General features: G+C 39.5%; 1 protein-coding gene across 3 annotated transcripts in view; it reads right to left on the reverse strand.

Annotated features, from left to right (window-relative positions):
- The window catches only part of LOC148873424 (uncharacterized), a 94,393-nt gene that overhangs the window by 65,093 nt on the left and 12,092 nt on the right, over positions 1 to 17,208 (reverse strand). For all 3 annotated transcript variants that reach the window (XR_016109586.1, XM_088976353.1, XM_088976349.1), the window contains 3 exons: positions 6,302 to 6,448; positions 6,060 to 6,148; positions 5,837 to 5,929 (listed from right to left, as the gene is read on the reverse strand). Coding sequence is in view for 2 of the 3 variants with exons in the window: in XM_088976353.1 (XP_088832479.1) it covers positions 5,837 to 5,929; positions 6,060 to 6,148; positions 6,302 to 6,448 (329 nt within the window). In the remaining variant the exon portion in view is untranslated. The remainder of the gene's footprint in view (positions 1 to 5,836; positions 5,930 to 6,059; positions 6,149 to 6,301; positions 6,449 to 17,208) is intronic.

The raw sequence follows: 17,208 nt of genomic DNA on the forward strand, positions 1-17,208 counted from the left end.
AATTCTACCTCCGCACTTGATCTAGCTACCACATTCTGCTTCTTACTCCTCCATGTCACAAGATTTCCTCCAAGGAACATACAATAACCTGTAGTGGACCGCCTATCCACGGGAAAGCCTGCATAATCTGCATCTGTGTATGCCTCTAGGGCTAACCCAGTATTTCTTTTAAACAAGATTCCTTTTCCAGGATTAGCCTTTAGATAATGTAGTATCCTATAGACCGCCTATAGGTGAACCTCTTTCGGGTTGTGCATAAACTGGCTAACCACGCTCACGGAATACGCTATGTTTGGCCTTGTGTGGGCAAGATATATAAGTTTTCCTACTAATCTTTGGTACATTTCCCTATTCATGGCTGGATCTTCATTTGCTTCTCCCAATTTGTGATTTGGCTCAATCGGTGTGGAGGATGGTTTGCATGCTAACTTTCCTATCTCTCTTAAAAGATCTGTTACATATTTCTATTGTGAGATAAAGATGCCTTCTCTAGAATGAGCTACTTCAATCCCTAGAAAATACTTCAATCTCCCAAGTTCTTTTATTTCGAATTCTCTGACTAGGCATCTTCTCAAGGCTTCCTTCTCCTTTTCATCATTTCTTGTCACAATTATGTCATCGACATATACAAGAAGAGTCGTGACTCCCCCTGCATCCGGATGCTTTATAAAGAGTGTATGATCTCCCTGACTTTGTTTGTATCCGATGGCAAGCATAACTTTAGTAAATCTTCCAAACCACGCCCTAGGTGATTGCTTGAGACCATATAGTGCTTTCTTCAACTTGCAAACTTTATTTCCTTTTAGATTTCCTTTGAAGCCCGGAGGAATATCCATGTATATCTCCTCCTCTAAATTACCATGAAGAAAAGCATTCTTTACATCAAATTTCTCCAAGTACTAGTTGAAGTTAGTTGCTAGTGACAACAAAATTCTTACCGTATTCATCTTAGTCGTTGGAGTGAATGTCTCCTGATAGTCAACACCATAGGTTTGTGTATATCCCTTTGCCACGAGTCTTGCCTTGTATCTTTCTAGAGAGCCATCTGACTTGTACTTTACTATGAAAACCCACTTGCAGCCCACGAGTTTCTTTCCTGGTGGTAGGTCAACAATTTCCCATGTTTGACTCTTATCTAGAGCCTGCATCTCTTCTTCATAGCATCTTTCCATTTCTCATCAGATAATGCCTCAGATAAAGTATTAGGAATATGAATGGTGTTTAGACTAACTAGGAAACTCCTATGTGATGGTGAGAATTTTTTAAAGGACACAAAATTTGCTAAGGGATATAAGGGATGTTTAGTGCATTCTCTTGTGCCTTTCCTAAGGGCAATAGGAAGATCTTGGTTAGATGCTAATTCAGAAGAAATTTCTAGAACTGTATTTACCTCATTCTCAGGATTAGGAGTTGAATCTTGAACCTGCACAAGATTAGGATCCTGGTCTCTTCTTCTTGAATATACCTGCAATCTCATAGAGACAAAGTTCATCATTATCTTCCATGGGTCTAGTATGAATGGGTGAAGAAGTTGGTTTGGTTTGAGGTGGTTCGATAGGTGCAGACACAAATTGAACTGGTATAGATGCTTAGTTTGGGTGTTGAGAAACTATAGGTAGACCAAGCGGGAACAAATCTCTATCCTTATCTTCAATGAATGACAAGGACTCCCCCTAAAGATAAGGTTGAGTGAAATATGGTGTTTTTTCTTCAAAAGTGACATCAATAGAGACAGAATTTTTTGGTAGGTGTGTGGTAACACTTATAACCCTTTTGGGTGGATGAATAACACACAAAAATACACTTGACGGCTCTTCGATCTAACTTCCCTCTATTATGGCTATGGACATGGATAAAAGCAGTGCATCCAAAAATTCTTGGGGTGAGATTATTTGTTGTACGTAGATCGGGATAAAATTGAGAAAGTGTTCCATTGGTGTTTTAAATCCCAACACCCTCGAAGGTAATCAATTTATAAGGTATACGGCTGTAAGCACAGCTTCCCCCCAATAGGTTTTTGGAACATGCTGGTGGAAAAGTAAGGCTTGGGTTGTAGCTAGTAGATGACCATTCTTCCTTTCTGCTACTCCGTTTTGTTGTGGAGTATTAATGCAGGAGGATTCATGGATAATCCTTTCTTTTTGAAAATATGGGGATAAAGTTTGGTTGAAATAATCCTGTGCATTATCCGATCTAAATCTTTTGATTCTGACCCCAAACTGATTTTGAATCATGTTATGGAAATTTGGGAGTACACTACTTACATCTGATTTAGATTTAAGAAGAAAGATCCAAGAGACCCTAGTGCAATCATCAATAAAAGAGATGAACCATCGTGAGCCAAACACATTTGGAACTGTGGAGGGTCCCCATATATCACTATGGGTCAAAAAGAATGGGACTGAACTTCTCTTGTTACTGATTGGAAACGGCACGCGCTTGAGTTTTGCAAATTCACACACATCATAATGAAAATATTCAACACTCAATCCTTTAAACAAGGAGGGAAACATAGTTTTCAGAATTCCAAAAGATGGATGTCCTAGTCTAAAGTGGTGAAGCCAAATGGTGTCTTTGTTGGGCGATGAAAGGAATGGCAGAGATAACTTATCCTGGACAATATTTGATTTGCATGATTCTTCAAGATAGTAGAGTCCATTCTTCTCCCTAGCAAGTCCAATCCTCTTCCCCGAATCCTGGTCCTGAAATATACAGTAAGAAGGATAGAAAAACACATTACAGTTCATGTCATGGGTGAGTTTTTGGATGGATGCCAGGTTAGTGGACAATTTGGGAACATTAAGGACATTTTTTAGTGTAAGTGATGGATTAATATGGATATCCCCAAGGCCAGCTCCGGTAGTAAGGAAACCGTCTGCAATGGCTATTTTTCGATTGCTTGGGCAGGGGGTATAAGTGCTAAAATGTAGTGAGGAGTGAGTCATGTGATCTGTGGCTCCTGAGTCAATAACCCATAAATCCTTAATAGATTCATCTGAGACATTTAGTCCGTGAGGAGTAGAAAACTTACCCTAAGATTGCAAGAGAGCCTGCACCACTAGGTTTCTCCAACGATCCCAGAAGCCCCCTTAACTTTTCGATCTCCTCCTTATTGAACTCAATCTTTTGGAGGCTTTTCTTGGCTCGGATGATTCGTGGTAAAGTTAGCTTGATTTCGACTCTTCTGTTGTCCTCCTCGGTAGCCCCATTACCTGTTCGACAGTTTACCATTCAGCTTCCAACACTTCTCTTTGGAGTGCCTTGGTTTCTTGCAATAGGTACACCAAATAGACTACTTGTTGTCCTGTGCAAAGGACAAATTTGTCTTCATTCCTTCTAGTATTTTCGGTTGTTCCATCCTTGTAGCCATGGCTGAACCTTCTAGTAGTCGGGGTTCAAGCATAACCCCCCTACGGCTTTCTTCAACACGAATCAGAGAAATAGTCTCATTTAGAGATGGTACCTCTTCTTTGGCGAGAATCTGGACCCTAACTTGATCAAATTCTGTGTTGAGTCCTGCAAGAAAGTCATAAACGCGATCTTTTTCGATAAAACTCCTTAGGATTGCCGCATCCGCTGCACATTTAGTCTCAATGCACCGATAATGATCGAGTTCTTGCCACAGGTTCTGCAGTAAATTTGCGTACTCAGTAACTGTCTTGCTGCCTTGTTTAGTCGCTCCAGTCTTGACTTTAATTTCCTCAACTTGTGCTGCATCATGTGCCTTTGAATATGTTTGTCGGATGGCATCCAGATCTCTTTAGCCGTGGATAAAAACATACATGTGCCGCTGATTTCAGGGTTCATTGAATTCCATAACCATGACATGATCATGGAGTCAAATTTGTCCCATGCATCAAATCTTGGATCTCCTTCCTTCGGTCCCGTCCCTAAGAGATGGCTAAGCTTTCCTTTTTCCTTTGAATATGTTCGAACCAACTGAGACCACTTCAAATAACTTTTCCCGTTCAACCTATATGCTGCCTGAATGTTTTGCAGGTCGCCAGATGCTTGATGGGAGGAGACTTCTTCTGATTGTGCAGTGGTATTTGATACGGTGTATATTAGGTCATGACCAGCTCTGATACCATGAGAGAATTTGAGAAAAAGTGATTTGATTGTACTGTCTTGGAAGGAGCATATACACAGCTTTATATAGAATTACAGAGCTAACTTACAAGGCGATAAAATAGGAAACTAACTTTTCCTAGAAAACTAATTTCTATATCAATGGGATTCTCCAATTAATATCTCATGATTCTAGGATGTCCCATGATTCTAGGAAACTAACTTATGTATGTTTCCTAAACTGATGGACCTAAAATTATGGAGAATCAATCAGAGAGTCAATCTTCTACTTTCCAACAATAAGAAATAAAAATTAAACTTATGGGACCACATAAACATGGAACATCATGTCTGGTCCACTGTATCACTACAAAGATAATATAATGCACCAGCTTCATGCCCTCCACCAATCTTCTCCTCCATCTTAAGATCCCAAAAAATACAAGATGAAGGGTAAAAAGTGATAGAATAATTAAGGGACTTGCCGACTTGGGTTAATTTGCCAATAGACATAAGATTGAATGGAAATTTTGATATATATAAAATAGATTTTAAAGAAAGAGAAGCAAGATCAACATTACCAACACCACAAATAGGAGAGGTAGAACAATTGGCTAAAGTAACACTTTGTGATATGGAGGATTAAGAAAGGAAAGAAAACACACCTAAAGCCCCAGTCATATGATCAGAGGCTCTAGAATTGATAATCCAATGGGAAGGTTTGGATGTCAAACAAGCCATACCTGAATGAGCACTTGTGGTAGTATCTGTTGTAAGGGTGTTTGATCATTCTACTGATTATTAGCCACTTCACCACCAACAATAACAGCATGGTTAGCCCATGGGAAGGTGGTCCATGTAGATCATAACAGAAGTTAACTGTATGTCCCTTCATTCCACAATAAGTACACTTCCTAGGAGTGCTACCTCATCCTCTACCATGGCCTCCCCCTGAATCACGACCTCCACTACTTTGACTACCATGATCAAACATGGTGGTACCACGACCTCCTTGAACTCCATGACCTCCACCTCTATTCCCACAACACCCTGTTGCTACAACAAACATTGATCTGTCAAAAGTAGTAGTACTCTTTGTAGGTCCTAGAGAAATCCTACAGAGTCGAGCAAACACTAACTCAAGAGTAGGAAGAGAAGATCCACCCAATATTTGTGCTCTAACTGGTCCAAACTCTGACTTTAACCCCACCAAGAACCTAGTTACATCAAGTTGTTCCCTCATTTATTGCTTAATTTTGACATCTAAAGTTAAGGGATGATAGACATTGAGTTAAATTGCTGAATTCCTGAGATTTCTCATACTGGATTAGTACTGTTCAAGGGTCTGATTTCCCTACTACAAACTAAAAAGGTCCTAGTAGAGCTAATATGCTCTTGTAGTGTTGTCTTGTCCAGAGTAAAGTTTCTTAGCATGATCTCATATTTCCTTGGTTGTATCTAACAACATAAAGTTTACATTTATCTTGGGTTCCATATTATTCCATAGCCATATCATAATTTGAGCATCCTCTTTCTCCTAATCACTAAACCTTGGAGATTTAGATCTTTTTCTCCTCCTTCATTTGTTAGCTTGTACTGCATCACAAATCCAATGTCTTTTTCTCCAAAACCAAAACAGAAAAAAAAGTATAACTACATATGGAGATTTATATTTGTAAAAGCACTAAAATTATAATAAGATGATAAAATTAAAAGAAATCAGAGAATAAATGAATTAATATACTTAGAATGTACATATAGATCATACCAACGAAGTCTCTTACGTAGCATGTAACGTAGGTATGCATCTGTTCCATAAGGGTTGATTCCCATATATTTGCACATGTTTACCAGTCGGGACCTAAAAGCGACAAAATGTTACCTTGAATGCAAATAGTGATGTTAAATCAATGCGAATGGCTAGATGAGCAAAGATGCATCAAAATGGTAAATTCTTTTATAAACATAGAGGTAATAATAGCAATTCTAACCTTCTGACATTATCCAATGTAAGCTCATCATTAAACAATTTAGCAAATCCCAAAATCTCCTCATTAGAAACACGACCTCCAGTCCTAACCTATTTGAAGGTACAAAAATTAACAATGTATATTAAATAGAAATATCAATCTAAAGGAAGAAAAGGAACTACCATCTTCAAAAAAATTAAAAAAAAAAGAAAAAAAAAGGAAAAAAATAGAAACTACTAAAAAAATACAGCAACAAAAAGTACCTTGTTTAAAAATTCATCAAGATCTTCAGCTGTTTTCTTAATTTCTCCACTTCGTGAGTTCTGGACTTCCTTGGCCATTTCTTTAACTGTGTCTTGAAGAAACTTTGCATACTGTATTCTCACAATAAGCCTCCTTTTCAATGCTTCCTAGAAGTCAAATATCTAAAGTAAGGGAATCAAAGAAACTCCAAGGGGGAATCATCACCTAAGCATATAAACACAATGATATTGAATACCCAAAACAAATAAATGAATAAACACAAAGATGCTAGAGGTGCCAATAGTATAGGATCTAATTTTTGCAACCCACTGTTGACCAAGCCAGTCAGACTGTTCAATAATAATCAGAAAAAAAAATGTTTGTTTGACCACCCAAACTTAGAAATCTTTGTTGAGTTATTGGGCCGATGTTAAGTTATTAGGCCCAGCTTTGTTTTATTTTTATTTACTTTATTTAGTTAGGAAGTTATTGGGCCTTAGGCCCGTCAGTTTATGTTAGTTTAAGTTATGTCTTTTCAACTACTTACTAGTAGCCGACCTACTAAGGGTATTCTTGCATTTGTACATTCTTTTTTTAAAAAGTATATAAATCAAAGGAAGGGGGCAGCAGAACCAATTATTTTTGGCTACCTCTCATTCTCTTCTACTTCTTCTTCTCTTTCTTTCTTTCTAGCTGAAACCTTTCAGTATCTTCTTCTTTTCTTCACAAAGTTTACATTAAAAACAACTATCAGCTTTTCTAATTAGTATCAGAGCTAACTGAAGGTTACTTGAGCTGCTCCATCATGCAGCCCTAGATCAGCCGACTACATGGTGAGGTGAGAGGCTGATCGAAGACCTCAGGTAAGCCCAGTTGTTAGATTTTTTGGTGGATCTGCATTGCCTTGTAGCTAGTCTAGGGTTTTTCACCAAAATCAGGAAGAACTGGAGAAAGGGAAAGAGTCATATTTTTGTAGGACTTCATTTTTGACCTAGGAAGTGGTGCCCTAGTTTTTTAGTGTTCCTTAAAGATTTTTTAAGGGAGCGATTCAAGTCCCACCTGTTTTAGAGGACTCTGGAGGGAGCGGCTACTTCTCTTTCTTCTCCTGCTCCCATGAAAAAGGAATCTTTGGATAGAGGAGCTTCTACGGTACCAAAAGGGTGTTTTTGGTGCCTGAAGGAGATACATACCTTTTTTTCATCTCAAAATGATTTTTAACCCTCTTTTGAGAATAATGGAGGGCCACGAACTTGAAAACAAACCAGGTAGTGAGATGGGACAAGGAAGATGAGGTGTTGGAGACCTTTTCGAGGCAAGGACCATCACTACAGTTAAGTTAGATGGTACAAACTATTTACAATGGTCACGATCTGCAAAGATGGCCATTCTTACTCGTGGGAAGTTGGGGTATGTCACTGGTGAGAAATTGAAACCCAAGACCAACTCCCGATGGGTACAGAAGAACTATATGGTAATGACTTGGTTGTGCAATTCTATGCTGCCCCATGTAAGTAAAATCTTTTTATGGGCTAACACAGCTAAGGAGATTTGGGATGGGGTTGCAGAAACCTATTCACAGAGTGAGAATGTTGCTAGAGCCTACAACTTCATAGGGAGGTTGATTCCACAGCAAAAGAACCCACATCACTTCTTATCAACTCCTCGGAGACTCTAGATTCGACGGACACTAACCCAGGTATGCCTCTTTCTTCCTCTGATGTTCTAGTTCCTATTGATTCCACTAACCCCATTGCAGATGACCTTGACCTTCCTATTGCACTCAAAAAAGGGAAGAGAAAGTGTACTGCTCATTGTATCTCACACTATCTCTCCTATAGTGGACTTTCACCTTCTCACTGAGCCTTCCTTTCTTCCCTCGATTTCATGTCTATACCCAAGGGTGTCAGTGAGGCTCTCTCCAAACCTAAGTGGAAGACAGCTATGCAGAAAGAAATGGAAACTTTGATTAAGAATCAGACTTGGGAGATTGTGGATCTACCAAAGGGCAAGGAGACAGTTGGATGCAGATGGGTTTATACAGTGAAATACAAGGCAGATGGAAGTATAGAAAGGTATAAGGCAAGGCTGGTTGCAAAAGGGTACACTCAAACCTATGGCATAGATTACCTAGAGACCTTTGCACCAGTTGCAAAAATGAACTCAGTTCGGATCCTTCTCTCTCTTGCTGCTACATACTCTTGGCCCCTCTTCCGACTTGATGTGAAAAATAATTTTCTCAATGGGGACCTACAAGAAGAGCTATATATGGATCTTCCTATTGGTTTCTACAATGATACAAAAAAGGGAAAGGTATGCAGATTAAAGAAGTCCCTATATGGTTTCAAACAATCACCCAGAGCGTGGTTTGATAGGTTTAGAAAAGCCTTGGCTGCATTTGGCTATACTCAGACTCAACCAGATCATACTTTGTTTGTGAAGCGGAGGGATTCCCTAGTGTCAGTTCTGATATTATATGTGGATGATATTGTAGTTATAGGAAATGATCTGAGTGAGATTGATAGCTTGAAGAAGAATCTGCATAGAGAATTTGAAATTAAGGATCTTGGGGAGCTAAGATATTTCTTGGGCATTGAAGTGGCAAGATCAAAGCATGGAATCTTCATCTCACAGAGGAAGTATGTTTTGGATCTTTTACAAGAGACAGAGAAACTTGGGACAAAGGCAGCTAATACACCTATTGATTAGAATCACAGGATAAATGCTTCAGAAGGTAAACTCATGAAGGATGTTGGGAGATATCAAAGACTAGTGGGGCAGTTGTTATATTTATGTATGACAAGACCAGACATCTCTTATGCAGTGGGTGTGGTGAGTCAATACATTCATGCCCCACAGAATCATAGGATAAATGCTTCAGAAGGTGAACTGGTGAAGGATGTTGGGAGATATCAGAGACAAGTGGGGCGGTTGTTATATTTATATATGACAAGACCAGACATCTCTTATGCGGTGAATGTGGTAAGTCAATACATGCATGCCCCACGAGTTCAGCAATGGGAGGTCGTTGACAGGATACTTGCTTATTTGAAGGGACACCTCGGTAGAGGCATACTATTTGCTAACCATGGACAATTGAAGCTAGAGGCTTACATAGATGTTGATTGGGCAAAATGCTTAGATGATAGGAGATCTACATCAGGAGTTTGCACTCTTGTTGGAGGTAATCTAGTTTCATGGAAAAGTAAGAAACAAAAGTCGTGGCAAAGTCAAGTGTAAAAGCTAAATACAGAGCCATGGCATAGGGAGTTTCAAAGCTCCTTTGGATCCATTCCTTGTTAGGAGAAATCAGGATTGAGGCAGAAGAACCTATGATGCTATACTGTGACAATCAAGCAGCAATTAACATTTCACACAACCTGGTTCAGCATGATAGGACAAAGCACAATGAAGTGGACAGACATTTTATAAGCGAAAAGGTGACTTCAGGGGAAGTTTTCTTACCATATGTTGCATCTGATTTGCAGCTTGCTGATGTTCTTACAAAACGTGTTGCAAGAAACAAACTGGAGCATGATCTACGCAAGTTGAGAATGTGTGACATTTATTCCCAACTTGAGGAGGAGTGTTGAGTTATTGGGCCGATGTTAAGTTATTAGGCCCAGCTTTGTTATATTTTTATTTACTTTATTTAGTTAGGAAGTTATTGGGCCTTAGGCCCATCAGTTTATGTTAGTTTAAGTTTTGTCTTTTCAGCTACTTACTAGTAGCCAACCTACTAAGGGTATTCTTGTCCTTTCAGCTACTTACTAGTAGCTACCTCTCATTCTCTTCTACTTCTTCTCTTTCTTTCTTTATAGCTGAAACATTTCAGCATCTTCTTATTTTCTTCACAAAGTTTACATTAAAAACAACTCAGCTTTTCTACTATCTTTAAAAAAACATTGAAAAAATAGTAAATACAGAGAAAACTGAGAAGGTAGAGAGAAAAAGAGATTCAGCCAATAGCATAAGGGGAGAGAAAAAAATAGAGAGATCGAGTTAGTTAACAGCATGGGAGCAATGGTATTTTGTTGGCATGCCAACAACATAGAGAAAGGAGGAGGGACATACCTATGAATTGGACAAAAAAAGAAAAAAACTGATAGCAACATAGGACAGCAATGGTGGTAGGTCCCACCACTTCTTCTCTGGTCTCTCTTTCTTTGTACAAACTAAATAACCAAAGGTATAAAATATTTAAAATAAACTTAGTAATCCTATCCAATGACCAAAATAGATTAATGGTCTGACCCATTCTAGATAGTCAAACCAATGAACTGTCACCTAAACAGAAAACCAGTTCAACCAGACAACCTGTAGATCTTAGTAAAAAAAAAAAAAAAAAAAAAAAAAAAAAAAAAAAAAAAAAAAGAAAAGAAAACTGTTTGAATCCAGATATACTGAATTACTAATACCTGAGTAGGCTGGACAGGTCCATGCCATAGGAGACTCGAGCCCAACCCACCAAATAAAAAGTCCCATATAAGGTAAATGGTATTGATGAACACTTGTAAAATAAAAAATAAAAGAAATATGAAACCTGAATTCTTAGTAGCCAATTAGTCATGTAAAAGGAGAAAAAATATGCAAAGTTTAGTGATAATATCATTTACCCAGGTTCAAAGTGTCACTGCAGTTTGAAACAGATAAACTGAACAGATTTGTGGCGTGTCTAACTGAATAGACCACACCAAGAGAAAGATATTTATATTAATGAAGAGTAAAAGGACAAATATGTCCCTAGTATACAAGATGTATAATACACAGTGAAAGAATAAAGAAATATGTACAACAACAAATAAACTTACAAAATTAACCCTCATTGTCCCTGTCTCTACACTCCCCCTAAAGTTGATGTAGAATAACATCAGTTTTCTCATAAGAACGGAATATCTTGCTCTAGTCATAGCTTTGGTGAGGATGTCCACCAGTTGAAGATTGGAAGATACATGAGGAAGTGAGATGCGGCCAAGATTGTCAGAAAATAGGGGCACTGGAGATGACTGATCAAGATGGAGATCATGTAGGAGAGATTGAAGCGAAATGATTTCACTGCATGCTGAGCACATGGCTCAATATTCTGCCTCTGTGGATGATTTAGAAACTATCTATTGCTTCTTACATTTCCAGGAGATGAGAGACTCCCCCATAAAGATGCACCATCCTGTAGTGGACCATCTAGTATCTAGACAGCCAGCTCAGTTAGCATCAGCATAGGCTGACAACTGAAGAGGTGAGGAGGAAGGAAAGAATATGCCATAAGAAGCAGTCCTCCTAACATAACGAATGATATGGTGTACAGCTGTCATATGAGATTGATGAGGAGTCAAAACAAACTGGCTGACCATTTGGAAAGCATAAGAGATATCTAGGTGAGTCATTGTGAGGTAAACAAGACTCCCCAGAAGTTGACGGTAGAAAGTGGCATCCTCTAAGAGTGGACCGTCATCCTTACTCAACTTCAAATTGACTTCAAACAGTGTATAAACTGTCTTGGTTTCAATAAGATGAGCAAGCCACTAGAATTGTGGTGCACTTCCAATTCTAGAAAGTATGTAGCTGGTCCAAGATCATTTCATTTTGAAGGATTGACTAAGGATTGACCAAGGTGCACTTCCAATTCTCATCCCAGTGATGAGAATATCAACATGAAGTAGCAACAGTGTGATACCTTGAGGGCCCTATGAGGTGAAAAGAGAGTAGTCTGAGGAGCTTTGAGTGAAACCAGCATCAGTAATAACAGATCTAAATCTATCAAACTAGGCACAGAAAGCCTGTTTGAGACCATAAAGGGACTTGAGTTGCCAAACAAGATGTGGATCATCACAGTAGCCTGGAGGGGGTTTCATACAAACTGTCTCCTTCAAATATCCATGTAGGAAAGCATTTTTGGCATCCATCTTATGGATAACCCAACCTTTCATAGCTGAAATAGAAAGGAGAAGACAAATTGTGGTCATCTTGGCAACTATAGCAAATGTTCATCATGTCCAACTCCATACTCTTGCTTGTACACCTATGCAACCAATCTAGCCTTATATTTGTCCAAGCTACTATCAAACCTCAATTTAACTGAATACACCCACTGACTTCCAATAACTAAAGCCTCAGGCGGAGAGACTAACTCCCAAGTATCATTCTCTAAGAGAGGATCAATCTCAAAGTCCGTGACACCTCTCCAATGTGTGTGAGCAATGGCTTGCTGGTAGGATCTAGGAATATCTATGACAGACAACACAGTAGAGAAAGAATTATTGTTTGAAGGAAAACCACAACGATTAGGAGGTTTGGAAACTCTAGTAGAACGGTGTAAGGTAAGAACATCAGTAAATGGAGAAGTTGTTGTAACAAAAGGAGACGGCATACTTACAGGGGCTGGAGTGGATGAAGAACCATGCTTTGGAAGAGGCAGAGAGGTTAGGAGCGTAGGAACTGGAACAGCTACTTACTTTCGGAAATAAGTTTGGCACAACAACTGAAGAAGAGATGGTGCTTCTAAAGGACATGCAGGCTCAACGTATTGCAAAATGGACACTAAAGGAGAAGGAAATTTGATAATATGCTGAAAAAGAGATTTTTAACAAAAATTACATTTTAAGAAATTCGAGTCCAATGAAATTTAGGATCATTGTAGATAAATCCCTCATGATCAAAACTATATCCCAAAAATGCACATAACACAAACTGAGCAAATAGCTTAGTACGCTCATGAGGAGGGAAGTGTACAAAGCAAATACTTCTGAACACACGAAGTATAGAAAGAACAAGAGGTGTTTTAAAAAGGGATTGATGTGGGGATAGGTTACCAAGAACAAAGGATAAAAGAAGGTTGATAAGATGTACAGAAATGCTGGCCGCCTCCACCCAAAATGTGGGGGAGCATGGGAATCCAAAAGGAGGGTTCTCACAACACTCAACATGTGGCCATTCTTGCTTTCAGCAACTCCGTTTTGTTGAGGGTTCCAGGACAGGATCTCTAGGTCTATATTCCATGATGCTGCAAATAGGTAAGAAACTCCCCATCCATGTACTCTCCCCTTGAATCCAAACATAAGGTACGAATGTAGCATTGAACTATGTGATAACCTTAGCATTAAAGAGTTTAAACACAAAAAAGGCATCTGCCTTTTCATAGAGAAAATATATCCAAGTATATTGAGTATGATCATCAATGAATGTAATGAAATATCTAAATCCCATTTTGTATATCACAGGAGACGACCAAATCGCATTCTCAATCAATCTCACTTCTCCTTCCACCACTCTTTCCACCTTACCCTCTTTAATCACCTTCACAACTTCCTCCTCTTCCTCCCTCAAACCAATCCCCACTTCCTCACAATCTTCCTTATGGCCTTACCAAACTGCTTGCTAGAGTTACAGTCGCCTTCTTGAACAAAAACGGCTTCAGACTCCTTATCTTCCTCTACTTCTAAGGATACCACCAAGTCATCCACCATACGATCACAACAAACCAAGGCACAACCAATATCAGAGTCAATTCGCAACAAACCAACGTACGATCTTTGTTCGAACCAGTCTTCTTCCCATTCTAAACATACTTGAAAATCTCCCAAACCTATCTTTCTTTCTTCCCTTTTTGCTTGTTGCTCAATTTTCTTCTCCTCAACTTCCTTTGCTTTTGACATTTGAAGCCACATAAGTATCTTTTGTTAGCCTTTAAGCATGTGGCTCTAAATTGTTTCTTGAAATTCCTTCTTATTAAATTCAAGGAGTAGGCCCCTTTTGAAACTCCAGGCCCCTTACCCTCCCAATCCACCTCTTCTTTATCTAGCATCGGAAATTTCCCCCAACCTTTACCCTGCCCCACCCTATCCTTTTTCTAACCCTCCACAGGTCCCCTCATTAAAATCTTTCCCCCACCGCCCCCTTCCTCATTAAAAGAGGTTTCCACTTCATTACATTTCTTGGGCCAATTTAGATGGTCTCCACCATTCGGTCCACCTCTCAAAATCTTCCTAGTGTCATTATTATTACAGTCCATCGAAGCGGGACCAACATTTTCTATAATTCTGATAATGCCCTTATCTTCAACCTCGAGCCCTCTTTCAAGAGATTTGTTCTTCTTCCCACCATTTGTAGCATTTTTCTGAGGGTTCTTGCTCAACTCCTCCTAGTTTGAACCTAGATTTTCAACCCATATCACTGGGTACGAGCTTTCTACTCCAAGTCGTAGCATTTTCCAGTAAAACAAGGGAAAAGAGAAAATGGGACCATATGAATCTCATCGACTTCAACTAGGGTACTAGAAGTAGCAACCAAGGGGTACGAGAATTCCAAAAATGTTTATCCAGATCAAACTTGTAGGACCCAAATCTCTGGTTGCACCAACCAAGGGGTTCCATCGCCCAATTCTAAGCTCTGGAGACCAAACTTGGTTTTGTTCCTCAAAATACCACTCTCCTCCACTTCACTATTGAACGTGAAAAGAAAAAAAAAAAGCTAGCATTCAACTTCCTGACATGGAACGGCTTCCTTGGAAACCAAGTAGCATCACCAAGTCACCAAAACTCTCTTCATCTGGATCAGAATTCTCAAAACACCCAACCAAACTCCTATTCAAGACCCTGAATCTATCATGAATATCTCCTATCAAATTCACAACCACTTCAGAGACCATGGCTTCTAAAAGAAAATAGTGGGTAACAGTGTAAACTAACACCCATTAGGAATTAAGAAGATGACTCAGATTCACTATCCTATAAAAATGAGAAACTCATACTTGAAATTTTAGAATAGCAAATTGTGGGCATCCCCTACCTTTTCTCTTCACTATTTCAACTACACTTTTATCCATCACCAGTACAGGCTTCCTCAACTCAGCAATCTCCTTTCACTATACAAGTCCCTCATTCAGTTCAATTTATCTTGTTTGTGGATGGAGGTATTATTTCCCCCATTGAAAGCACCTATGATATTATTTGGCTAACTCAAACTTTATCATTTTTAGGAACATCTGGAGGAAGGTTTTTGGTGGGCTTAGGGGCATGGAAGGAAAGGTTTTAGCACTATTGTCATGCCCTATTTGAGTAGGCAATTCCATAGGGGTAGAACTAATGGCTACACTGCAAGGGCTAAAACTGGACAAGTCTCTGTTACACTAAGGCTCTGTTTGGTTTGTGGGATAGGAATGGGAAAAAGGGAATATTCCAAAAATATTCCTCTTTCTCTCATTTGTTTCAAGGGAAATAGGAGAATGGGATGAGAAAAAAGTGGGATGCGAGATCCCAAATTTGTGTAAACGGAGTCGCACCAAAACCATGCGACCCCGGTGGAAAAACTCGAGAAAACTCGAGTTTCGTCTTCATCCTCATTGCTGTTGGTAATCGCCGCTGCTGGTAATCGCCACCACCGCTGCTGGTAATCGCCGCTGCCCTTCTACCTTCTTCCTCCACCACCGCTGCCGGTAATAGCCTTTGCCCTTCTCATTGCTGCCGTCACCACCGCTGTTGGTAATCGCCGCTACAGGTCAGCAAGAGAAGCTAGCTTCTTCACAAACTCAGGGTCATTCTTCTCTTCCTCCTTGTAAAACCTAACATTCTCAAGGGGTAGAACACCTCCTTCTGGGATTGCAGCCACCAACTTCTTGACTTCCTCACCGATACAGTCATTGGCCATCTCACAATTCCAGTTTCGTGAGATTGCAGCCATCTCACCGATACAGTCTGGGATTGCAGCCACCATCTTCTGGGATTGCCCTTCTCGTTGCTCCTTCTGGGATTGCAGCCATCTGTTGACTTCTCGACTTCTCGACTTCCTCTGCCTACATGGTAGAACCTAAATCGGAGGAATTTGCCGATTCTAGTTTCACATGAGGTAACACCGTTGATGACGATCCTCACCAAGGCATTCACCGGCGATTGAGGGCGGATTGATCTCTGCGGATTGAACCTCCAAGATCTCTGTTTTGTGTTGGGTGATTTTCCTACTATTTTCCCATGTAAAACCAAACAAAGGAAAGTTAAATTTTTACACTTTCCCATCCCATCCCACCCAAATTTTCCCACAAACCAAACAGAGACTAATAGAGTGGTTAGAAGGGGATTCTAAAACCATGGTGAGATGGTGTAAGCAATCTGGGATATCTAGAACTGGTGGCATGTTTAGAGGAATGGAAGACAATGCTTTAGCACTATTCTCAGGTCCAGTTTCAGTAGCTAACTCCATAAGGGTAGAACTAATAGCTACACTGCAAGAGCTAAAACTGAGCATGTCTTCTTTATAGTAATATAGTGATGGAACAGGATTCTAGAACTATGATGACATTGTTGCAAGCCCTAAAACTTGCTAAGAATTCTAACTTCAAAAACTTGGAAGTTGAAGGAGACTCAAAACTGGTTGTACCCTGGACCACTACTAGGCTCAATGTATGCTTTGAGGGAAATAGAAAGCCTATCAAAGGACCTGGACACTACTTTTGCTTGGGTAAGAAGGACTGCAAATGGGTTGGCTGACATATTAGCAAAGAAGGGAGTCTATAAGCAGCAACTGTTTTGGGCATTATTGTAACTCTTTTGATCTTGGGCACATAGTTTCCAAGGCACCAAGGCGAGGCTAGGCAATAGGGGGGCACCTTGTCGCCTAGGCTGGCGCTTAAGTAAAAACATGTAACCTAGGTAGTTCCCTAGGTTCCATAATCATATTTCCTTAATAAATATCCATAATTTTCATAAGAAAAGTATAAACTTCACCTCAAAGTATAGAAAATCAACATATTCATGAGAAGAAAAAGAAGAAAGAAAAGAAATTCAAAAAATATAGGGACTGAACCCCTATTTCTGTTATAGGAAAAGAAGAAAAGAAAAGATGGAAGATGAAGAAGAAATTAGTATATTGTTGGAATGTTATCTTTATTTATTATGTTTGTATTCTGCTGAGTTAGGGTCTGTTTGGACAAATTAAAGCA

The sequence above is a fragment of the Nelumbo lutea genome, chromosome 1 (genome assembly GCF_056320005.1).
Source record: "Nelumbo lutea isolate HS-2025 chromosome 1, American lotus-T2T, whole genome shotgun sequence".
NCBI lineage: Eukaryota > Viridiplantae > Streptophyta > Magnoliopsida > Proteales > Nelumbonaceae > Nelumbo > Nelumbo lutea.